The sequence below is a fragment of the Bipolaris maydis genome (genome assembly GCF_028858645.1).
Source record: "Bipolaris maydis strain C4 unplaced genomic scaffold PSV08scaffold_16, whole genome shotgun sequence".
Lineage (NCBI taxonomy): Eukaryota > Fungi > Ascomycota > Dothideomycetes > Pleosporales > Pleosporaceae > Bipolaris > Bipolaris maydis.
This window is the reverse complement of record NW_027093872.1, coordinates 117383-139866: the sequence shown is the minus strand read 5'-3', so window position 1 is coordinate 139866 and position 22484 is coordinate 117383. Positions and strand designations below refer to the sequence as shown.

The window sequence follows — 22484 nt, the reverse complement described above, 5'->3', positions numbered from 1 at the left end:
TATGACGAAAATGATGTAGTTGTGACAGTCGTAAACCGAAATAAAAAAAATCTATTCTATAGGTTTTTTTTCGAAACATGGAAAGATAGGAGAATGGAGAGGAAAAAAAAAGGAGCGGACTGAAGCCGCAAGACCGTATGCTCGAAATCGTAAAGCCGCTTTTTTGGGATTATGCGGCCGGCCAGTTTACACACCTGAGGGGGGGGGGGCCCGCCACTTGCTTTTTGAGGCAGAGATAGAGACAAAGATAGAGAGAGAGAGATAGAGACGGAGAGGAAGAGAAATAGACCGAGAAATCCAAATCGCTAAACAATGCAAGACAAAAAAACCCGACATGACTTGAAAACAAAAAAAAAACACCATAAAACATATGCAAAAAAAAAGATTTGAACCCGACCGTTAAAAAGATCCCTCAGATGAAAATCAACACACGACTCTACTCACCGCAAGCGGCTTACCCGTGACACCCAGCCTATTGCCCAACTCGAGATACATATCCCACAGAAACTTGTCATCAATGCCCAATTTGCCTTGGACCTGGACCTCGTGCACGGCACCACCACCACCAGCAGGCGCAAGCAGATCCCTGGGCAGCCCGATTTTCAAATCGACATAACTGGGGATAGCGACGAGCAACTCGCGAAAGAAAGCCTTGTGCACAAACGGCGTTTCCTTGCTGGCCCACTCGGTAAACTCGCAGCGCGACCACTCGTAGTAGCGGGGATGCAGCGTGGGGACGAGGCGCAGGAACTGGAGTGAGGGGAAGGAAGAGAAGAAGGAGGACCAGTCGACGTAGCGGTTCATGCGGATGGCGTCTTTGAGTTGGAGTTCGATTTGGAGGCGTTTGATGCGGGAGAGGTCCCAACCGGGGGGTGCGTCGAAGGATGTGAGGGGCAGTTTGTCGAGGGAGATTGCAAAGACGTTTTTCGAGTACATGCAGTCTGTGGCTTCATCCGCCAGCTTTTGCGAGGTCCGGAGGAGGTCGACGTGTAAGATGGGATCCGGATGATTTGTTGATGTTGATGTTGAGTGTGGACATGTTGGGCGTTTTCCTTCCAAGAGGCGTTGCTGGTTGAGGCGTTCCCTGGTTTTGCGTGCTGCGAGGCGTTTCTTGCGGTTTTTGAGAATCGTGGTTGCGTCGAGGATGGGGGGTGAGTGGGGAGTTTGGCGGACGACTAGGTACGAGTAGATTTCGTCTCTGATTTCTTGAGGAAGCTCCAGGAAGCGGAACGGTCCGGTGTGGTTTCTGCGAGGGCACCCATGTGGGTTTGTCGGAGGAGGCTGCTGTCTGTGGGATGGTGTAGTAAACTTTGGTCGTGGAGCGCATAATGTTTTCTCAGTCGATTCTGGTTTGACGGCGGTCTTGCCGCTAGCAGTAACGAGTTTGAACTCGTGGTGGCCCTTGACTGTCAGGAGAGTTGGTAGCAGCTCCTCGAGCTTGGAGCTCCCTCGTTGACGTCTTCCTAATGCCATGATGATTACAACCCAGTTGCATGAACAATCTGTCTGCATCAGCCGCATAGTTGGCGAGAATATTTCTTTAAGAGAATCTCCGGAGAGGGAAATTGCCTTCATCTTACATCTTCTCAATTCGGCGAGCGCGTGGGACCCTGGCTCCAGCGCTGAAGGATCGGAAGTTCCAGGCTGATGTAATGTCTGGAGGTGTTCGCACCATGTTCAGTAGGGCCTTTGTCCCGAGTTATGGGGTCAATCACGCAAGTGGGGAGGGATCCATTTGCGGAAATTGAGCTCAAGGCCAATGAATCGCGGAGTGAGATGCAACACCGATGGAGCATCTCGGCGCCTCTTTTTGATTACGATCGATCATCTACTAAACCCCCTCTGACTGACACGCGGGGGACTTTGGAAGCTTGTCTACATTTGGGTAAGCAGCAAAAAGAAAGAGATAGAGATGGACAGAGCACGAGGACAAAACAAACTCTGCAGTCCTTGTCGGTGTGTAGCAAGCCAAGGACAGGGCCAGGTAACGCATGTGTGTGAGGTGTGGCTTAATAGCCGTGGTATAGGTTAGTGTTTCAGCCCCAAGAACATATTTAGGCATGCAGCAGAACGGTTAAGCGAAGAGCCTATAATGGAGATGGTCAATCCCAGCGGCCTGGTTGCGTTCATGCAATGTTTAGATGATAGAAATTGTTGTTTGCGTGCCCTGCTTGGCTTGCTAACCGTCTACGCCGACTTTGGCGTGGCGGAAATACTTCATGCCCACCCAGGCGACGACGACCCACACCCAGCTGGTCACAGCCGTACAGACAATCAAGGCGGGATAGTAGCCAGTGATGGGCAGGGTTGCGTCGTCTTCCAGATCGGGTGGTGCATATGGTGTCTCGCCCACGTCCCACGCCCAACTCCATACGCCGAGGCAGGAGCCCATTCCTACAACAAAGACTATCCACGTCGCTATTAGCACAACCCAGCCCCACCATTCGGTCTCACTGTAATCCCACTCGTCGTCCGAGTCAAGCTCGGCAGGTGTCACGAGCGCAGTAATCGACGTGCGCCGGTTGCTGCGAGTCGAGCGACGGTGTGCGAGAGAGGTGACAGGGCCCTGGCTCGGCACTGCGAAGGAAGAGTAATCGCTACTCGCGGCCAGAGGACGGTAAAAGGACATGACGTCGTCGTCGTCGGTGGTCGAGGCGTAGGGCGCCGCAGGGCTCGCCATGGGCTCGATTGGCGATGCGAGTAATGGCGGAGAGGAAGGCGGCTCTGGAACGTCACGTGACACACACGTGGGCTCGGTCGGGGAGGAGGGCAGATGGATGGCGGGCACCCAGGCAGTGGTGTCGGCGGGCGACGAGTTGAGCGGCGGCTTGTCGAAACTGGTGACAATGGAGGGTTTGGCAGTTTTTCGTAGGGAACTGCTTCGCTCGCGCATCCGGGCCATGGCCGCCTTTCGCAGCGAGCCTTTTCTCTGGCGGCCGCCCTGGGTCTGGCGCAGTGCCCTTGCCATGGATGACCCCTTTACGGCGCCTTGGTCGTCGTGCCCATGTGTCCCCTCGCTGCCCGTCGGTGCTGAGGGCGACGATCCTGTAAGACCCTTTGACGAAGACGACGAAGACGACCTCAGAAATCCGCCCAGAATACCCCCGGATTTGGTGCGTTTATGGCCAGACGCGCTGTCCTGGCCAGGTTTTACGTTGTGCGCATCCGCACCGTCTTCCATCTGCTCTGCTCGTTTCCGCACGTGTTTGTTTGTTTGATTGTCTTTCTGTCTGTTTGTATGCCGACTGCTTCCTCCTTTTGTTCTTCTTTGCAACTGTCCTGTGCGAGCGTTGGCGGGCACGGCACCGTGCTGGCTCTGTCAGAGTGTCATGTCTAGGTCTGGGCTGTCAGCAGCGCTCAACGGCAGCGCGTCATACACTGTACCTGGCGTAGCGCCTCCCTGCATGCCATGCGGCCGTGGGTGGGCACGGATAGGCTGCAGGGGTACACTGACCATGAACCCCATGCGGCGCTGCATGTGGAAGCCCTCCCTCAATTTCCCCTCCACCTCCCCTCTGGGGTCTGACTGCGCTTCTTATCTTATTTTTCCGTGCCATGCGCTCTCCCTAGCAGAGTCACTCATTACCGCAATCCGAGTTTTCCGTAGTCATGGCTTCGAAGCTGCCTCTACCAGCTCCACCGCGTACCCCGACGCCGCCTCCTGATGAGGACGCGCCCCAGCCTGTGGGTCTAGGATTCGAGGGTGATCTGTCTTCCAGGACGCTGGCCGCGAGCGCAAATGGGCTGCTGTCGCCCATGTCGGCGACGTTTCCCTCGAAGCAGTATGCCACGCTTGCGCCCGGCGACTCCATTTCGCAGAGGGCATCGCCCGCCGTGCTATACACACCAGCAAGCGCAACCTTTCCCTACACACCCGCGAGCGCTGCCAGCGGGGCCATGGACACGGATGGGCCCTCGTTGAGCGGATCAGAGAACGCCAATCCATTCAACTTCCAGTCTGTCACGTACCAACCAGGGCAGCCGCAGGCCAAAAGCAATGTGCAGCTCCCACCCCTGCCTGCAAAGCTTATACTAACATTCACAGGACATTGGACGAAGACGAGGACACAAGTACAAGCACAGCAGTGTATCGCATCAGATATTTCTAGAACCCGCCCCGCGCGCGCCGCTCCAGCTCCCCGCCTCGCTGCCCATTCCGACATTTAAAGAGTACCGGTCGTCCATGTCCAAGGACCAGAAGCTGCGACTGGCATGGTGCTTTTGTCACTTGGTCGTAGCTGGGCTGGTCCAATGGGGTGCACACGAGTCCCTGGCACTGACGGTTCTGTCGCGCCTGATATTCTACGATGCACTAGGCGCATTTTTGTGCGTGGCTGTCGATGTCGGGGCAAATTTTGAAGTGTGGAAGCGCTCGAGCATCCGTCACCCATTTGGCTTTGAGCGGCTGGAAGTTATCGCCGGGCTGGGCATGTCGGTTGGCCTACTGTTCATGGGACTCGACCTGATCTCTCACGGGCTAACGCATGCACTCGAGGACGCTGGCGGACACCACGCACATCACGCGGACAGCCATGAGCGTGTTTCACCAGGCAGCATTGATCTTGCTGCGCTGAGCGGAATTGTGTCGACACTGGTGTCGGCCATTGTGCTCAAGAACCATGCCCGAATTGGGAAGGTGATGAGGCTGGGGGCGATTGCTAATCTGCCCTCGGTTCTCAGCAACCCGTCGCACTTTTTGACGCTGTCGTGCTCGTCGCTGCTACTCATCCTGCCCCTGTTGAGCATACAAATGTACGTGTGGCTGGACCGGACACTTTCCTTTTCGGTTGCGTTTTCCATGGTAGCACTAGGGTGGATCCAGGGATGGACGCTGGGCAAGATGCTGCTCATGTCCTACTCGGGACCGGGGGTGTCGGAAGTGGTGCACGAGCTCGAGGCGGATCGTGCGATCGGGAGGGTGGAGGAGGCAAAATTCTGGCAGGTGCATTACGGGTTGTGCCAGGCCAACCTGAAAGTGCGCGTCAGGAATATGGAGGAGATTGGGCGTCTTCGGGACCGTGTGGGCAGCCTGGTGCGGAACCGGTTGGGCGGCGGGTACGGGAGCGGCGGGCAGAAATGGGAGGTGTCGACCCAAATTACTCTGGAAAAGGACTGAATGGGTGCTGGGCGGCATTGCATCACGCTTAGGATGCGCAATACAATTTCATCGGCGCCCCTGTGGCGAGTCACATGTGTGCCCGCCTGCAGAGTGTATGTAGTAGCTGGTAGCAGTAAGTCGGCCGCAGCCGGCAGCCCGTAGTCGCCCGCCGCCCCGCCATTCGGGGGATGCAGATGTCCAGTGCAAGTGTACTTACGCTACGGAATACTCGCGACCAGACCGACTACGTCGTTTTGCAGCGCCCGTCTCGCAGCCCCGAAAAAAGCTGAGCGCGGGGCGGCAGTCGAGGGCATCATAGTACATACGGGGCTGCACCGCCTTTGTTTCTGCCAGCCATGTCCTTGGGATGCGGCCGTTGCAAGAGGGCCCGAGGCGGTTGTCTGCCCGCCGCTCGGGCATACCAAGGCGGTGCTAGGGCGTAGGTACATACAGCGACACGCGGTAGGCAGACAGGCATGGCGCATACACAACCACAGGGCGGCGCACCGTAGGCCACCTCGTCTGCAGCGCTGCACATGTGCACCCACTGCCCGCCAGCTGGCAACCCATCTGCATCCCGTCGCCGCCTGACGCTGACGCCACCCCCTGCAACCGGTAGAGGGTTAGCGAGCAAAAAGCCCTGTGGGCGCTCGAGATCAACCGGCACCCTGTGCGCGCTCACCGCCGGCGGCCTGCCCCGTGCGACTGGCCACTTTCTCTGATCAGGGTTGGGCTGCCTGCAGGTGCTTGCTGTTCGCTCGTCACGCCCACCGCAACTCTCCACACACCCGCGCTGGCTTTTGTGCGCCGCCTAAACACCTGCAACAGAGCCTGCCAAAGCGTGCAAGAGCCTGTGACCTGCGAGGCTGGCAGTTGGCAAGTGGCATAGCTGCCTCCAGGTCCATGGGAATGGGAATGGCCAGGCTTCGCGATGAGCGAAGCACACGGTACCGCGACGATGGCGAATATTTGGACGACCGGGACCGCAAGCATCGCCGCCGACAAAAAGACGCAAAGCACGACGACGAACCGCCCATGTCTGCCCGCGACAGAGAGAGGAGAGAGCGCCGCCGCGCTGAAGAGGCCCGGAGACAGGCAGACGTCGACATTGAGGAATTGAGGGCCCGGAGAGAGTCGTACTACACGCGCAACGAGACAGAGCGCCGCCGCGACCGCGACCGCGAGCGGGATCGTGCCTCTCACGACAGCAGGAGAGAGCCCGTCAAAGACAAGTCGCGCAGCAGCAAAGAGGTCCGTCGGGACACGACGCGGCGGTCCTCGAAAAAGAGAAATGTCATCCCCGAGGACGAGGACTTTGTCTTTGGCCGCCCAAAGTCCATGGGCCACGTCGACGAGGTCACGGTGCGACGCCCGTCTGTCCGCAAAAGAAGTGAGGAGGGAGGGTCTTCGAACAGAACAGCTTACACGCCCGTGTCCGGTTCTGGATCCGCGTCCGTTCGCAGGGCTGAGGTCCCAAATTTGTCCAGGTCAGCATCTGTCCCCACTTGTACACGTAGCTCCCACTAATGAGAAAGCAGGAGCGCATCTGTTCGTGAACCAAAAGCATCTACTACACCAGCAAGGCCGTCTGTGCGACGCACAAGCACTGCAAAGTCGCCTGCTCCACCCACACCGCTTACCAGGACGCAGTCCGTCAAGGAGGCTGCCCGTCGCAGTACCGGGGGAATCCTGTCAAGCTTCTTCAAGCCCTCACTGTCGCGCAACACCTCCACGTCGGCGCACAAAGAACACCGTGACCACCGCGAAGCCCGAGAAGTCCAACGGTTAGTCGTCAATACCATTCAACGCGCTTCCAATGTACTAACTTGCCTCTCAGAGCCGACTGCTTGGTATGCATGAACGATGACATTCCTATCCACAAGACTGTCAAGCTTGCTTGTGGGCACCGCATGTGCTACTCCTGCCTGAAGCGACAATTCACCCTCTCTGTCAAGGATCCCCAGCACATGCCGCCACGATGCTGCACATCAGAGCACATTCCCTTGAAGTATGCCGACCGACTATTCGACGACAAGTTCAAGGTACTATGGAACAAAAAGTTCCAAGAGTACACCACCAGCAACCGCCTGTACTGCCCCACAAAGGGATGTGGCCAATGGATCAAGCCATCCAAGGTCAAGATGGATCCAACATACGGTCGCAAGTATGCACGATGCAGCACATGCAACACAAAGGTCTGCGTACTATGCAACAGCAAATTTCACACCAAGCGCGAATGCCCCAAGGACGAAGAGACTAATCGTTTGGTTGAGATGGCCAAGGAGCAGGGCTGGCAACGATGCTACAGCTGCAAGGCTGTAGTGGAGCTCAAGGAAGGTTGCAATCACATGACCTGGTAAGTTCAGAGCATCCAACCCTCGTCACAACAACAACAACAACAACAAAAAAACATCTAACCATCCAACAGTCGTTGCACTGCTCAATTCTGCATGGTCTGTGCTGCTCCATGGAAGACCTGTAACTGCCCTTGGTTCAACTACCAACACATCCCGGACGATGATCGCCTGAACGATATGCGCGTGCCATATGCAAATCCCCGTTACCCTGACGTTGAGGTTATTGAAATCGCCGAAGCCACCCCACCACTGGGACGCCGCCCAAGTATCCGCCCCCGTGAGCGCCCTGAACGAGAACGCGACTACGACCGTGCCGAACGAGTTCTATCCGGACAGCTTCGCAACTCGCTTCATCTCCCTACCCCGACCGTATCATCAGCACGACGCACAGAACCCGAGGTTCAGATTTATGGTGTTGGTAACGCTGGCGGCCACCACATGAACGATTCCTATGCCATCCGCTCCGTGCCCAACTCTGCTGTCCGCACTGCTGCTCGCCTATCTACTCCCCGCCAATCGACCCCTAGAAGTTCGATTTTCTCTAGCACTCGCCGCGTCTCGGCACCTACCCCCTCACGCTCTGCTCCCCCCGCCGTTGTCACTTCTTCAGTAATGGCTGGACTCTCAAAAGATGGAAAGAAAGTCGGTGCAAACCGCGTAGGAACATGGCTCAACCATGTTCAAATCGACCCCGAGGCGACCGTTACCGCCGCCGAAAACGTCGAGGTCGATGATTGGAGGTGCGATGGCACCATGATTGGTATTGATTAAAAGGAAAAAATGGGTTGTACACTTACGGCGTTTTGGATTCATGAGTTCTGGTTTGTCCATTTTTATTTTCGCACGGGTGGGATTTTGCATGTACAATTATTGTTGTAGAGGTTTTGGATCGCATTTAGCCGGCAAGATACCCACTTATGTCTTCGTTAATAATGCATATTAGCTACGTAGTTTTCTTGGATCTTTTTGAGAGATTGCTCCAAAAGAATATTCAATTTTATCTTTCTACTTTACTCGGAATTCCCAGCCATCCACGGTGCAGTAAAACGTCATCTGGCTAGCTAGCATATGCGCGAATTTTTTTTTTAAAAAAAAAAGGGAACTAGACATTGCTGCCCAACAACCGACATGCACCGACGATAAGCAGAACGGCAATGTCTTGGCTGTCAGCCCTATATGATTGCCAGGATGACAAAAAGATTGGTTCGAAGAATCTTGAGCAAGCTCAAGCACGTTGTCCCCTTCGTGGATCGAACACGATACCTCCAGATTTAATGACCGAAGACTTCAGTCTGGCGCTCTCCCAATTGAGCTAAGGAGACGGCTTTTTATTGGTTGGCTGTAAAGTCTGAACATAAATGTATTACTCGCAACGCACTGTCTCCCGTCACCAGCGAGATCATGCATGATCTCTTACATCTTTTAATTATCTCGATGCATCGTTCCACCTTACGAGGTTGTGTGGGGTGAACTACGTCTACTAGATAGGATGAAGTCTAGCGCACCGAGGCTCACCCACCGGAGGTCCGATAGCTCAATAGCTGCATACCCAATACCTCCAACTACAACAGCTTACCACGAGCGAAGTAAGCTTACACCAGCTCCTACATAATGCAACCCTCCCCTCTTGCGAACCCATTGGCTACTATAGCCCAGCTCGAGACCTCCGGCTCACAACTCGATGGCATTCCACCCGATCTCGAAGACTCGATACGCTTCACCGGCGCAAGGCTTACACAAGCCGCGGGAATACTGTTGAGACTACCGCAAGAAGTTATTGCGCAAGCGATTGTGGTGTTTATGCGATTCTGGCTTGGGCCAGAAGGTGGAAGTCTTGCGGAGTTTGGCGCAGAGCAAGTCTCAGCAGCTTCTCTTTACCTGACTACCAAGCTGTCTTCATACCCCAAATCTGCACGGAGTCTGGTTAATGTATACGCATACCTCGACTCGCTTCCCACGACTTTCTTCGACGTAGAGCAACTCCACCAAAAACAAGATCCACTGGAGTATTTTGTCACAGAAGGCACATACGAGCGCCGTCGCGCATCCCTCTTCTCCATCGAACAACGCATCCTGCGCACCCTTGGCTTCAATGTGCAGGTCCAGCTCCCCTACACACTCTGCATAACATACCTACAAGCCCTCGATACCTTTGCGCATCCTCGTGCGTCAGAGCTCGCCAAACGCGCAATCGCACACCTCAATACTGCTCTGCTAAGCCCACAATGTCTATATTTGACGCACCAGCCGCCAGCGCTGGCTACGGCAGCGATTTACCTGGCTGCAAGAGAGACAGGAATCAAGATGCCAGAGTGTGAGTGGTGGGAAGTATTCGATACAGATAGAGAGGTGCTGGGGTTTTTGTGTGTGGGCATGCTGAGTTTGGAGGGATTTGCGCAGGAAGAAAAGAAGAAGTGGGGAGGAAGTAAGATTCCTATGAATGTGAAGGACTTAGAGAGGGAGATGAACAGGAGAAAAGAGGTAGATGGTTAAGGTGAGCGCTCTGAGGACGATAGAAGAGCCGGAAATCTCACTGACTGGATCTGGACAGGCGCCCGGCAACAGTCACAGTCTTTCCCCCGACCTTCCAAATACATGGCATCTGACAGGATTTACACACTGATAGCGGTGTTACCGCACATTTCCCGGGGGTTCCATGGCCTCATAATGTCTTGCCTGCACAAACAATGTGGACGGTTCAATGACATTTGTCGCACAATACATGCTGTTACATCTTGGATCTTTCCTATTAAAGGAAACCTCCTTTGAATCGAAATGAAAACCAAAATAAAGCAAACAGAAAGAACAGAAGCACTGTGAATACTTCAAGAAAACGAACAGAAAATACACCATGGATATGCAAAACAACCAGCTTGCGAAGGATCAGTGCGGACACCCCGTAATTCTGACGCCGGAGTTTTATGTGAATACGGGATCTCCGGTAGATTTAGACACACACCCAGAAGACATCCAAATCAAGGGCAACTTGGCCAAGCCACAATTTCCGTCTATTGAGAGCGTACTCCAAGATAATCCAGGTGGTTTGATACGCCGCGGTGCTATCAAAAGGCCTAGCATGAAGAAGAGGCATGATAGCCATGCTTCTAAAACGTCTGTTTCCACTTTGAACTCAGATCATGCTTCGGTAGACGGTCGAGATGAAGATATGCCTTCTGAACGCCGCTTTAGCTTTGGACAGATTTCCGATCAGCCGTCCTCTGAATTCACTGGCCTAGCAACTACGGGAGACTATACGAGTAGCCAGGTTCCGGAAGGTGCCCGCTCATCGGATGTTCGTAGGGTGGAGCTCTTCGAGACTTACATGACAGTTTCGAGGACGCCTCGTAATATGACGGTGACTGTTAGTCGCCCTTCACGGTTTGTAGAGCACCTGAATGAATCGTCTGAGGAGGTTTACCAGTACAAAGGTAAGGAATAGAGCATTCATTAGGAGAAGACAAGGGGTTTGAGGTGTCGACCAAGGTGAACTGATGATTGGGATGCAGTTAGGATTGTATGAGTGTTTGTCTTACTCTGATGTTAACTCTATTCTTCTTAGACCTATTTCTAGCATACAACCCCCCCCCATCCTTAGCATAGTGTTTGTTTTCCCCATTCTTCACTCATTTCATAGTCACTGTATAGGAACGACCATACCATTGTTCACCACACTATCTCTTCTCACTGCATCTTCACAGCACATGTGCAATCACCACTACTACCATCTCTTCGACTCCACCCTCACTTTCTCCTCACTCCTCTACAGAAAAGAAATCCAAAAAAAATCAATCTTACCAACACCAAGTCCCAACCATGCCACGAGACGCGGTCGCCGACCGCGCAATGTACCACCGAATCCAAACCCTCTTCCACAACCTCCTCACCATAAAATCCTCTCTAAACGCGCGCCTCCACCTCCACAACCTCATTCAAAACTCCAGCTTCTACTGCTTAACCTGCTCCCCTTCCCCCTCCTCTACATCCAACATACCTGGTACCTGCGGTCCCTCCTGCGCCCTCCTGCGCCCCCCTTCCTCCACCGGCTTCATCGCCTCCTCCAGCAGCACCGCCGCGTCCAACCTCGACGCCATACAGTCCGACTTTGAAACCTACTACGACATCCTGAAGCAGATTTATCGCAGGGGCAGGGATGTGACGGATGCAGAGGCGGCGGGTTGGGAGCGCCAGGTGGAGGAGATGAGGGCGTGGTCCGAGACGCCAACGGAGCGGTGGGAGAGGGAGGGGTGGGAGGTTTGGAGGCGGAGGGAGAGGTGGGTTAGGGGGTTTTTTGGGAGGGAGTGGGAGGGGGGTGGTAGGAAGGGGGATGGCGGAGTAGAGGTGGGGGGGTGTTAGGGATATGTGTGTTTGTTTAAAGCTGTTGTCTTAAGATTTTGGTTTGTAGGGTAAAGGAGGATGGTTGGGGTTAGTGAAGAGGTATTTTAGACTCAATGGAATGAGATGGATTGGGTAACTTTGTCTTTTGAGAAAATGGGAATAGTGATAAGTATCTGGATGTGAACCTATTCTTCTTCAGACCCGCTCTCTGCCATTGTCCAGATGTTTGTGATGGATTCATTGGCAGGGATGATACAGAAGAGTGGATAACGGAATAATGTAAGTGCATAACAACAGCGCATCCATCCATCACGTTTGGCTAAATCCTTCAGAGCAAAAGCAACTGTCAATGCAGCTTTGCGAGCGTGCATTGGTGTGACGTCCTGCATGTACGCATGAATGCGGATCTTAGAAAACCATGACGTCAAAAGGAGAGCTAGGACGAGTATCACTCCAGACCTCTACGAGCCTCAGTCACCTTTTCCTAACATATACACACAAATTCATTGTCAATTGAAGTTTCACAAACACCACAATCATGAGTTACTTGCGCCCCATGTCAATGCTGCGTTCGACAGCACTGCGTCCTGCAGCGCTCTCAGCGGCTCCTCGAGCTCGCGTACAGGTCCGGTTTGCAACTCAGGACTACGGTTCTGGCCAGGGAAACCCAGCTGGAGAAGCACCTCAGAAGCAGGGCGAGAATCCCAGCGAGAATCTCGAGCACCCTGGCCCCGAGCCTCCAAGCGTTGCCAAGGGCAAGTCTTCGTCGTCGCCAAACAAGGACAGCAACGCGGGCCAAAACGACTCCCCCCAGCCTACCTCACAGTCTCCAGCTCCATCATCGAGCAAGGGATCTTCAGGCCAGCGCAAGTTCTCGACATGGTCACGCAGGATGCAAGACAGCAAGGAGCCAGCCGTTGAGCAGGGTCAGCACAACGAGCCCGACGCCAGCGAAGTCAAAGGTGCGAAACCCAAGATACTGAACGAAAACCCTCCTGCGGCTGGAAATGAGAGCGAGGAAGTCAGGCAGCACAACGAGGACATGAGTAACCGGGCGGAGCAGGCGCATGAACGGGTCAGCAACGAGGAGGCTGAAAAGGACAAGGTGCCGGTTAGCTTCTGGAAAGGCACGTGTCCCATGTCCCATTGCATTGAATGCATTGCTAACAAGTACACAGGTGAAGGTGGACGCGGCGATTCGGAGGGCGTCCGGGGGTAAACACGAGCTGAGTGATGGTGATGGGAGAGATGTATGATTAGCTACGACTGGAATGGCCAAGAAGATTGCGTGACACGCAAGTAAAATGGTACAATTGCATGCTCAACCTTTGTCTTTGAGGCTTGCCAGCATCATTGTGCTTGATAAGTTTTGTGCATGTTTGGATGATGACGTCAAGGGCTGAACACGCTCACGACATGGGCCCCGCAACCATCGCGATGGGAAATTTGGAAATGCCATGGCGACCCACCACGCCCATTGCAGCCCCAGGCCGGGGTGGGAGACGTCAGAATGGCAGGCCTGAGAAGCAAGAAGCCCAAGGACAAGATAAAATGCGCGGGATGCCTCGGAGGCGTGTGGATGGCAGCTTGCACATGTTCGCAGGGCCCAGACGGCGTCACAATTGCGCTCTCACAGTTGCGTACACATAGCAGGCGGCTGCTGGTCGCGCCTTCTCATTGGCTACACATGCAACAGAGCGGAGGCAGGCGCATTGGAGATCTTGTTTGTCCGAGCTCCCAACGTGAAGTCCTACGTCACTCGCACGCACGCCTTGTGGCCGCCCATTGCCTGTGCCTCCTCCCCTCATAAACAGCCCTTGGACCATCCTCTCTTACACTATTTACTTGCCCTTTGCTTGATACCCGACCCTCCCCATCTCTGCTCCATCACCAGAGACTAGCATAATCATCACATCGCCCTCCCGACAAGATGAGGTTCTCGTTTGCATCTACTCTCGTAGTGACGCTTGCTGCTTCGGCATCGGCCAACAGCTGGTTTGGAAGTGCTGGTGCGTACAGTACAGAGCCCATTCGCTTTTCTCTTTTCCTACAAACACCCTCTCCAGCAGCATACTGACGTGAGTGAGCAGTCTACGACAAATGGCATGAGACGGAGCTTGAGCGTTGGCTCAGTGACCACGGCATTCCCCACCCCAGCCCTTCTGACCGCAAGAGCCTCCAATCCACCGTCAAGGCCAACTGGAACGACAAGACTGTTTCTCCCTACACTAGCTGGGACGCACCTACGCTCCAGAAGTACCTGAGCCTCAAGGGCCAACAGGCCAAGAAGGGCACCGAGAAGGACGCAAAGAGCCTCGTTGAGCAGGTCAAGCTGTACTGGACTGAGACTGAGGACTCTGCAAACCAGGCCTATGGCAATGTTAAGGACTGGATCTTTGACACGTATGTAATCTGTGCTGCTTACTCGCTACCATTGCTGACACTTCACAGCTGGTCCGACTCTCAGCTTAAGGCTTTTGCCGACAAGCATGGTATCCCCGTTCCCCAGCCTCGCCAGCGTGACTCTCTTCTCGCTGCCGTCCGTGACAACTACCAGTCCGCTGCCGAGAAGGCCAAGGAGACCGCAAACTACCCTGGTGACTGGCTCTACGCTTCGTGGTCTGACTCTGATCTCAAGGCCTGGTTTGACGAGCGTGGCTACCCTGTTCCCCAGCCCAACACCCGCGACTCCATGATTGCTGCCCTCCGCCGTCAGTCTCGCCTTGCTAGCCTGCAGTCCCAGGATGCATACGCCTCTGTCACTTCTGCCGCTGCCGCTGCTCAGCAGAGTCTCAGTGACGCTCTGCTCGACTCCTGGTCTGACAGCCAGATCAAGGAGTGGGCCGACAAGAACGGTATCAAGGTTCCCCAGGGCTCCAAGCGCAACGAGCTCCTTGCTCTCGCTCGCAAGCACCGTGCCCGCCTCTACGGTGACAGTGCTTCCGCCACTGCTGAGTCTCTTTCTGCCTCTGGTGCTTCCGCTTACGGCGCTGCTACCTCCAAGGCTAACAACGAATACGCCTCCGCCACTGATGGCTTTGCTTACTACACCAACTTGGTTAAGCAGCAAATTGGTCTTGCCGGAGCTAGCGCTGCATCTGCTACCGACGCCGCTGCTGCCAGTGCTGCTTCCGCTACTAACGCTGCTGGAGCCAGCGCCAGCTCCCTCAGCGGTGCTGCTGCCAAGTCCGCCTCTTCATCCTCTTCCTCGCTCTCCAAGTCCGCTGCTAGCGCTTCCTCTGCTGCCTCCAAGTCTGCCAAGAGCGCATCTTACGAGGCCGCCGCCAGCGCTTCTTCTGCCAAGCAAGAGTTGTAAGAAACTCGCTACTAGCAACGCAACCGACAAGCAGCGTTCAGACGTATCACTATCTTGATACGACTGCCTTACGTACTATTTCACGACCTTATGATCTACGTACAGATGGAAGGAGAACGGAATGGAGTAGGCAATAAAGCCTTGTAACATTAGCATCATGACGATATCCCCTCTTTGACCTCATGGCAGGCTATGTAGGGTCTATGGTTTTCATGTTCCTTTAAGATTGGGAATGATGGCGTCTTAAGTAGCTCAGTATAGCTTGATAATGAAAAAAGGTTACAATTATGATTACAATTGATAGTGGTCCCATTAACGTTTCCTTTGTGATTACCGTGTCCAGCAGAAGGTAGACGTGTGCGTTTTGACAGATGGAAAAGATGTTACCAGAGCCAATTTGGGTCCTTGTAGATTGAGTTTACGGGTTGTTCTGCTCCAGACCATCACGCCGCGGCTTGGCAGCTTTTTTGGCGTCCGCTCGAGACTGTTCCACGTCTTTTCTCAGGCGCTTTTCGTCGGCGGCTGAGCCATCATCGGTCGAAGAGGGAGGATCATTCGCAGGATGAAGTTGTTCAACTGAGGTAGCATCGTCTTGTGCCGCCATGACTTGCTCACGTCCACTCTGCAGCAAACCTCCTCCCTCACCGTCAAAACCTCTCCTACTACTACTACTACTACTATTACTCGCCTTCTCCATACGAAACAAGATGTGATCCGCAGCCCTCAACAACACCCTCCCGTCCTCTGCATCCTTGCGCCACCTCTCACGTTTCTCGCGGGGAAATTTCGGATCCAGGCTCCCCTCGTGGAAGCGGTGCACCTGGGCCTCAATCTGGCTCGCCATTTTCTCGATTTCCAGGACAGAGAAGCTGGGTCTGTGGGTAGCGTAGTCGATGAGGTGGGATTCGGGGAGCCAGTTGTTTTCTGGGTCGTCTGACGACAAGGACGAGGAGGGAGAGGAAAGTTGTTCCCACGCGGCTTTGTGTTGGAGCGACATTTGCCAGTGAATGATTTTCATATCCAAAGTGTCAGCTGCGTTGCGCAGACGCGTGTGGGCTACATCTACGAGATGGATTTCCTGGAGGCGACGTAGGCGGTCGTCTGCATCGAGGGTGGCGTGCAAGTGGCAGTATTCGTAGCGTTGGTGGGCGTTGAGGGAGAGGAGGTAGTGTGCTTCTTCGAGGAGAATTTGGCGTTCTACTTGCATTTCTTGGATTCTCGAGAGCGTCGCCTCGACGTTGATTTGGGCGAGGTCGGCTGTGTAGTCGACGGGTTCGAGGTAGAAAGGGGGGTCTGGGGTTTGTTCCACAGGCTGTTGTTGTACGTTTGTGACTTGCTGTGTTGTTTGAACAGCAGCAGCAGTAGTAGTATCAATAGAGTCGACATCGTCTTCTGTTTGTTCAAAGGCATTATCCGGCAAGAGCTGGGTATACCAGACGCCGTTGTGCCGCACATACTGCTGCATGATAGGACTCAGTTTAGCCATGAGCTCCTTGTCCCAGAAGATGGCCCAAAACTCGAGCGACCTGCGCTTCCGTCGTGCTTCAAGAAGTCTGTATGCCTTTTGTCGCTCTCCCGTGTACTGGAGGTAGACATGGGATCCCACCACGCCCGTACAGCCGCCGATATTCGCCATGCCCAGGCACCGCGTCCAGCGCGGTATAGCAGGGCGGCGCATCAGAAGCATAGGTATTGAGGCCGATAGTCCGATAGCGGTACCGGCCAAAGCACCATCGTCGACCGTGTACCCCTTGGTCCACTGATACAGTCTCCACCTGCTAGCCTCTTGCACCTTGTCGGCAATAACTACATTTGCAAAAGCCGAGTAGTAGTACCAGTTTATGGCTGCTCCAGCTAGTCCGACGCAGAGGCCCAGTCTGGCCGACGACCGTACAAACAGGGCGGGCCTAGATGCGTGTGCTGCTTGTTGAGGCGCTACTCCGACTACTCGCTGGTTGAATGTCGAGGCAAACGAAGTATACACTGCGGCCAGCAGCGTCGAAGAGACAAGACAAGTTTGGGGCGTTGCGTTTGCGCCAATGCCATCTGGTCGTTTTGGAACAAGCCCGTGTTGGCCTTCCCCTGTGTGTGTGCATGTTTCTCATCAGTGATAAAAGTTCCATGGTCATTCCCCACACCGTCTCTCCCCCCTCTCTCCCTCTCTCGCGTTTGCTCTTGGGCTTACCGGGCGGGACAAAAAGTCGCAGCACCATGCTTGACTAGTTGGAGCGCGGGGGGGTTGTTAGGAAGCAGAATACGCTTTGACTATACCAAACGGCTACCAGTGATGGTGGTGGTGCATCGTGAGACTCATATGCCGCAGTAGCAACAGGCCCGTTGATCAAGAAAAAGGGTGTGCAGGGGCAGGGAGGCGCGCGTGAGGAATCCACGGGGCCCATTCAGTACGGGCGAGGGTGCGTGGGCTTTGCCGGTGAGTGGACGAGGCGGTCCCAAGTCATGAGGCTGTATCTGAAACCCGGTCGCACATAGCAGCCACTACGGACGGCCACGGGGAAAGGCGCGCCCGCAGCGGAGGCTGCGCATCAGTGCCGCTTTGGGCCAAGGGCTTGAAGGGGGCGCTGTTGAGATTGAGAGCAGCCAGCGCCTCAGGACTAGTGGTTGCGTGGTATGCGAACTATGCAGGGTTCAGCGAGCGCACGTGACGCTGTCTAGGTGATCAGGCGACGAACTGCAGCTCGTTCTAGACACCCACCTTACATACACACCCTCACGCCATGTTGCCTCGACTAGCCAATACTGGGGAGGTGGGGGGCGGATGCTGGTCTATTATGGTAGAAGATATGTATTACCAGGGGGGGGCTAGCCATTTATACGCACGCTATACAAGCCCTACTTCTAGAGTAATATCCCACATGTTACCGGTACAAACTCCGGCACCCTCTTTACGCCCGTAAAACACCTGCTTCCCTGATACCCCAAATACACACATCAACCGTGCCACGCCAAGGCAGCCCCATTACATACCTACACACTAACCTCCCACTTGTTTCGACGGCCCCTAGATTCCCGCCTATTACAAATCTCGTAGTTCCGATCTAGTAAAACATACCGCGCGAGAAAGAAAAAAATGAATAAGAAAAATAAAATGCAAGATGACAAGCTTTTTCCAGCCTAAAAGAAAACGAAATGAGATGAAAGGGGAAAAAAAAGAGAGTTTGTCGAGATAACGCCGTCGCTAAGGAAAAGATACGAAGCGCCAAGATGGGCAAATCCAGCACAAGCCACCCACGCTACTATAGTGCATTAGTACGTACAGAACACGGATAGAGAGATGCAAAAAGAAAAAAGGAAAAGGAAAAGCGTCGTTGAGACAGGCCACCCACGGGCCGTTGCTGTCGCTGCGGTTTCAAGCAGCTCTCGTATCCCGCCTCTGCATGACAATCTTGCTGTCTTCGCTACGGAGGAACTCAAAGACGCTCAACTCGAGTCTTGCAAGCCCATCCTTGAATAGGTACTCGCTTCCCTCGGTGTTGGTCATGACCTTGAATGCCATGCACAACAGATCTTCGGGGCTCATGCCGTCAATTGGGCTCATGTTCTTCCACTTGAGTCGCATTGCTCGGAGGTCATTCATCGCCAATAAGCGGTCCACAAGCCCCACATGTGAGACACCTGGGTTCGAAGCCATTGAGTGGCGCAATGCGGCAATGGCTTGTCGTTCGTGGAGCCAGGCGGTCAGGATCTTGGAGACCAAGTCGTAGTGGGTTGAAAGCTCATTGCGAAACAGCGACTCGCCGTGAAACCATAGCGCATGCAGACGCTGAAGCAGCGCCGCTTCATCTGGAGGCATTGTAGGGCGTGGGAAGAAGAATGTAAACAGACCCGCCGTCACCTCGCATTGCAGGAGGCGGAGATCGGCTGTCGGGACCGATTGCCGAGGAATTGCTGGGGCGGGTTGTGTAACATGTGCGGGTTCCGAATGCTGGCTTTTCAGTACACTCTGATGCGAAGTGTGGTGAGATGGAGTCGAGTGAGCATGACTAGGAGGTGCCCGATGACTGACTAAGGCCGGGGCAGGTGGTGGCGGTTCCTGTATTGGAACCAGTTGTATTCCATAAGCGGCTGCACCTTGCGAAAGGGGCGTAGACGTTGGCTGTGTATTAGATGTCGTAAGTGGCTTATTAGGTGCGGCCTGCGCGAGGGGTGTACTGGATCTACTTCGAGGGTGGGGTACAAGAGAACGTCCAAAGTGAAGTGTTGAAGTATTAGGTGGACTCGATGGTCGAGGTGTAGACTGTTGTTGGTTTTGGATATGTGGGTGAGAAGGAAGTGGCGCGTGCTGGGTATGCTGCGGTTGAACGGGTTGTGGTGTATGCTGCTGCTGCGGGCTTTGTGATTGTGATTGTGGCTGGGGAGCAATGTGGGCATGGTGGGCATGCGGAACAACTGGGGAATCCTTCTTCAGAAGTTCGCTTGCTCCATTTGTAGGTGCAGATGTATTCGCCGGCTGAAGTACATGATTGCTAGGAGCAGACGTGGAGCTCGCAGGCATCACGGAGCGTGGAGGATCCGTGGCAGGCCGAGGCGGAGCTGAAGTGTGCGGGGATGGCTCATAAGGGCTGGTGTAGCTATTGCTGTGACGATGTCCGCCTACAGGAGAGGGTCGCTGCATTTCCTTGGAAGATTCCCGTACGGCTTCACGTACGGGATCTCTCAAAGGCTCCTTGACAGCCGATGGGTTGTTGACTGCGGTGAAACTTCCAGTGTTAACAGCGGTAAAGCTGCCGGGTGTCGGGCTTTGGGAAACAGAAAACGGCCTCGGTACGCCGTTGATGTCGTTATTTGTCAAAGGAGCAAGTTGCGTCCTGCCGGCTTCAGGGCCGCTTCCTGGTGCTGGGGAGAAACGATGGGCGTGGATTGACATGGGTGGCATGTTTTCCATACTACCCGACACAGCAGGATAGAGCGATTTGAGTGATTTCCTAGGGCTGCCCTTTCGGCTGATGGGCATGGTGCTGTATGGCCGCTTGACGGGTGTCGTGTCCATGTCATCATCGTCGGAATTGGTCAGGTGAGTATTGCTTTTACGCTTCTTCAGATTAACTGGCTTGACGTCAAGGTCGGCACCGGCAACAGAATCCATGTCCGGCGGTGTAAGCGACTGCGGTGTGCTATGTGGCGACTGCATTTTAATTAGTAATCGAGATGAGATGAGATGGGAAATGTCACTATAGTAAGTGATGGTGAGCAACGTACCAGGCCCTCGCCATCAATGTCAGCAATCTGGTCATATTCGTTTGCGCCCGACGGTCGTTTGAGCTTCATGTTGCGAATGTAATAGCAAGCCTTGATGATTATCCATCGGTGCAGGTGTATCTTAAGACTGCAAAAAGCTTAGCGCGCGCCCACCCACAAGTACCCACACCCCCTGCACCACCCACATAAAACACAAAACACAAAAAGTGCATGGACAAAACTTACATGTCCTTGTGCTCGGACTCTTCGTAAAACAAATCTTTGTTGTACGTCTTCTTCGTTGGATCCGGAGTCAGCAAGCAGCTACGATCCGCATCCCTGCCCCAAATAGCGGGTCCGTAACTCGCTAGCAAGTCCTCGAGCTCCTGGTCGAGCGAATGCGGATCTGCGGCAAAATCGAGCAGCGCATCTCGCTCCTTTGGCAATTCCTTGGACAGCTTGGTGACTTCGCTGGAAAGCTTGCGATAGTCGGGATTGTCGAACTTGGGGATGCCACGGTTGGTGGTGGACGAGGATGCAGACAAGCCGAGGCCTAGGCATTCCGTCACCTCGCGGATAGTCGGGTTATGCGAGCTGAAGACGGAGATCCATCGAGCGCGGTCCCATCGTCGCACGCCGTGCTCGAGGTCGAGGGCTAGGTTGTCCTTTGAACTCATGGCCGCTGCATGGGCGATGGTAATGGTGGTGGTAGTAGTGGTTGGTAGTAGCCGGGAGGGCGGTTGGACAGTGAGTGAGGGTGTAGGAAAACAATGATGGAAACGTAGACGGTTGGAGATGACAGTGGATGGGGCGCACGAGCACTGAGCGGAACGTGTGTGATGATGAGATGGACTGACCGGGGTGGGATGAGATGGGGGGGGGGGTTGTGATTGATGTGCCGGGCAATGGTAAAAGGAGTACGTTCCACTAGGCCGTCTTGGAACAAAGTTTTTTTTTTATTGCCAGTTGCCTCTTCCAAAAAACTTTGTTCAGCGTCGGATGCCGATCGTGCTACCTCAGCAAACAAAGAAGATAGGCCCGGACCCCTGTAGACGCTGGCGCCAGGGTTACGAGCAACTAAGCGGACTTGCTGGGGCAGCTGGGTGTTAGTGGATGGGGTGACAGGATGACAGGATGACGAGGATGATGGATGATTGATGATGATTGATGGCGGGTGACGTGTAAGAAAAGCGACAGAGGGTATGCAGCGTCGAAAAGATAGGCAGAAAAGAGGAGCGTGTCCAGTAGCGAGACCATAAGGTGGCAGGGGCGGCATCAAAAAACATGTGCATAGGTTAATACGCGTCCGTTAATGACTCGCATGCCAATAATTCCCCATCAGGTGTAAATGATAGTACCGCCCGACCCTCATTCGTCCAGGCAAAACAAGGCCCGCCCGCCCTTGCTCGTTCATAGCAATAGTACGACGCTTGCACTATGGGCTTCATTGTCACTCGCTGCCTTATGCTAGTCATCCGTACTTATTACTCGTCCCATGGCCGTGTTACCAATCCAATACAGCGGCCGTAACCCACGCGCACTGGTCGCTAGCAGCAGAAAAACTCTTACTCGCCTAGGCCAAAATACCCGACCCTCTTTACTCAAACCAAGCACTAGCCGCCATGTGCTATCAGCGAACAGGCGGCACTACGACGCTTTGCGCATAGCTCGACATGGTCCTTATTGGCGTCGTGGTCAGGAGTTACAATTACACCTTGCATCTATGACGCGCTCGTCTCTCGACTCCTTCGCTTTTTTCAGCCTGCCTAGCCCATACAACTCGTACTCTGCCGTGTCTTTTGTCGCTCGCACACACACACACACACACACACACACACACAGGCACACTGTTGTACTCGAATGTCTGTTTTTGATCAGCACCGCCCACTCTCAACTTGTATCGATCAATCTCTCTGCCATTCCCACGCCCGCCCCACCCCCTATCCGCCCCTCCCCCCCTTCTCCCAACTCTCCCAAGTAACATGGCCTAGCACACACCAAGGCACGAGGGAAAGAAACCCGTTATCGCATGGCATGACATGACGCGGCGACCAATTGTGGCGCCCTCCCTGTCGTAAATCTATCTACACGAGGGGCCAGTGCCCATGAGTAGGAATACATCACTTACTTTAGGCACATGGAGATATGCGCGACGCTCGTCCGTCATGCCGTCCTAAAATAG

The 22484-nt window shown here is 54.3% G+C and overlaps 9 protein-coding genes and 1 non-coding gene across 10 annotated transcripts; 5 read left to right on the top strand and 5 right to left on the bottom strand.

Moving 5' to 3' along the window:
* Positions 1-423: 423 nt before the first annotated feature.
* PSV08DRAFT_412521 (uncharacterized protein) lies at positions 424-1473 on the bottom strand (the record flags this gene model as incomplete). The annotated part of the gene is made up of 1 exon (XM_014223396.2): positions 424-1473. The coding sequence occupies one exon, from the start codon at positions 1471-1473 to the stop codon at positions 424-426; it is 1050 nt and encodes a 349-aa protein (XP_014078871.2).
* A 670-nt stretch (positions 1474-2143) lies between these two features.
* Positions 2144-3156, bottom strand: PSV08DRAFT_334616 (uncharacterized protein). Its single transcript, XM_014223395.2, has one exon. It carries the CDS (start codon positions 2966-2968, stop codon positions 2180-2182), a length of 789 nt encoding a protein of 262 aa, XP_014078870.1. The 5' UTR covers positions 2969-3156; the 3' UTR covers positions 2144-2179.
* Positions 3157-3609: 453 nt separating this feature from the next.
* Positions 3610-5189, top strand: PSV08DRAFT_210346 (cation efflux family-domain-containing protein; the record flags this gene model as incomplete). The annotated part of the gene is made up of 2 exons (XM_066092086.1): positions 3610-3999; positions 4046-5189. The coding sequence occupies 2 exons, from the start codon at positions 3610-3612 to the stop codon at positions 5114-5116; spliced, it is 1461 nt and encodes a 486-aa protein (XP_065948056.1). The 3' UTR covers positions 5117-5189.
* Positions 5190-5882: 693 nt separating this feature from the next.
* On the top strand, positions 5883-8466 carry PSV08DRAFT_412518 (uncharacterized protein). Its single transcript, XM_014223393.2, has 4 exons — positions 5883-6585; positions 6637-6882; positions 6936-7454; positions 7527-8466. Exons 1-4 carry the CDS (start codon positions 6002-6004, stop codon positions 8224-8226), a joined length of 2049 nt encoding a protein of 682 aa, XP_014078868.2. The 5' UTR covers positions 5883-6001; the 3' UTR covers positions 8227-8466.
* Positions 8467-8690: 224 nt separating this feature from the next.
* PSV08DRAFT_t68 lies at positions 8691-8777 on the bottom strand. Its single transcript has one exon. It is a non-coding gene; the product is annotated as a tRNA-Phe (tRNA).
* A 240-nt stretch (positions 8778-9017) lies between these two features.
* PSV08DRAFT_17636 (cyclin-like protein) lies at positions 9018-10156 on the top strand. Its single transcript, XM_014223392.2, has 2 exons — positions 9018-9949; positions 10007-10156. Exon 1 carries the CDS (start codon positions 9067-9069, stop codon positions 9946-9948), a length of 882 nt encoding a protein of 293 aa, XP_014078867.1. The 5' UTR covers positions 9018-9066; the 3' UTR covers position 9949; positions 10007-10156.
* Positions 10157-12263: 2107 nt separating this feature from the next.
* PSV08DRAFT_17633 (uncharacterized protein) lies at positions 12264-13080 on the top strand. The gene is made up of 2 exons (XM_066091877.1): positions 12264-12917; positions 12969-13080. The coding sequence occupies exons 1-2, from the start codon at positions 12329-12331 to the stop codon at positions 13007-13009; spliced, it is 630 nt and encodes a 209-aa protein (XP_065948055.1). The 5' UTR covers positions 12264-12328; the 3' UTR covers positions 13010-13080.
* A 473-nt stretch (positions 13081-13553) lies between these two features.
* PSV08DRAFT_365971 (uncharacterized protein) lies at positions 13554-15417 on the top strand. Its single transcript, XM_066093104.1, has 3 exons — positions 13554-13808; positions 13881-14193; positions 14242-15417. Exons 1-3 carry the CDS (start codon positions 13721-13723, stop codon positions 15104-15106), a joined length of 1266 nt encoding a protein of 421 aa, XP_065948054.1. The 5' UTR covers positions 13554-13720; the 3' UTR covers positions 15107-15417.
* Positions 15372-17404, bottom strand: PSV08DRAFT_231061 (uncharacterized protein). The gene is made up of 2 exons (XM_014223387.1): positions 17292-17404; positions 15372-17188 (listed from the first exon to the last, which is right to left on the bottom strand). The coding sequence occupies exons 1-2, from the start codon at positions 17317-17319 to the stop codon at positions 15525-15527; spliced, it is 1692 nt and encodes a 563-aa protein (XP_014078862.1). The 5' UTR covers positions 17320-17404; the 3' UTR covers positions 15372-15524.
* Positions 17405-18406: 1002 nt separating this feature from the next.
* Positions 18407-21052, bottom strand: PSV08DRAFT_381666 (uncharacterized protein). Its single transcript, XM_014223386.2, has 3 exons — positions 20549-21052; positions 20324-20450; positions 18407-20249 (listed from the first exon to the last, which is right to left on the bottom strand). The coding sequence occupies exons 1-3, from the start codon at positions 20977-20979 to the stop codon at positions 18474-18476; spliced, it is 2334 nt and encodes a 777-aa protein (XP_014078861.1). The 5' UTR covers positions 20980-21052; the 3' UTR covers positions 18407-18473.
* Between the last annotated feature and the right edge of the window lie 1432 nt (positions 21053-22484).

Excerpts from the sequence above, each read along its gene's own strand:
- PSV08DRAFT_412518 (XM_014223393.2), top strand. The coding sequence starts at position 6,002 with ATGGGAATGGGAATGGCCAGGCTTCGCGATGAGCGAAGCACACGGTAC. Across the intron at positions 6,586-6,636 it reads GAGGTCCCAAATTTGTCCAG|GAGCGCATCTGTTCGTGAAC; the intron begins GTCAGCATCTGT and ends ATGAGAAAGCAG. Across the intron at positions 7,455-7,526 it reads GGTTGCAATCACATGACCTG|TCGTTGCACTGCTCAATTCT; the intron begins GTAAGTTCAGAG and ends ACCATCCAACAG.
- PSV08DRAFT_231061 (XM_014223387.1), bottom strand. The coding sequence starts at position 17,319 with ATGGTGCTGCGACTTTTTGTCCCGCCCG. Across the intron at positions 17,189-17,291 it reads GCGACTTTTTGTCCCGCCCG|GGGAAGGCCAACACGGGCTT; the intron begins GTAAGCCCAAGA and ends GCACACACACAG.
- PSV08DRAFT_17633 (XM_066091877.1), top strand. The coding sequence starts at position 12,329 with ATGAGTTACTTGCGCCCCATGTCAATGCTGCGTTCGACAGCACTGCGT. Across the intron at positions 12,918-12,968 it reads GCCGGTTAGCTTCTGGAAAG|GTGAAGGTGGACGCGGCGAT; the intron begins GCACGTGTCCCA and ends ACAAGTACACAG.
- PSV08DRAFT_365971 (XM_066093104.1), top strand. The coding sequence starts at position 13,721 with ATGAGGTTCTCGTTTGCATCTACTCTCGTAGTGACGCTTGCTGCTTCG. Across the intron at positions 13,809-13,880 it reads TGGAAGTGCTGGTGCGTACA|TCTACGACAAATGGCATGAG; the intron begins GTACAGAGCCCA and ends GTGAGTGAGCAG. Across the intron at positions 14,194-14,241 it reads AAGGACTGGATCTTTGACAC|CTGGTCCGACTCTCAGCTTA; the intron begins GTATGTAATCTG and ends GACACTTCACAG.
- PSV08DRAFT_381666 (XM_014223386.2), bottom strand. The coding sequence starts at position 20,979 with ATGAGTTCAAAGGACAACCTAGCCCTCGACCTCGAGCACGGCGTGCGA. Across the intron at positions 20,451-20,548 it reads GAGTCCGAGCACAAGGACAT|TCTTAAGATACACCTGCACC; the intron begins GTAAGTTTTGTC and ends AGCTTTTTGCAG. Across the intron at positions 20,250-20,323 it reads ACATTGATGGCGAGGGCCTG|TCGCCACATAGCACACCGCA; the intron begins GTACGTTGCTCA and ends ATTAAAATGCAG.
- PSV08DRAFT_17636 (XM_014223392.2), top strand. The coding sequence starts at position 9,067 with ATGCAACCCTCCCCTCTTGCGAACCCATTGGCTACTATAGCCCAGCTC.
- PSV08DRAFT_334616 (XM_014223395.2), bottom strand. The coding sequence starts at position 2,968 with ATGGCAAGGGCACTGCGCCAGACCCAGGGCGGCCGCCAGAGAAAAGGC.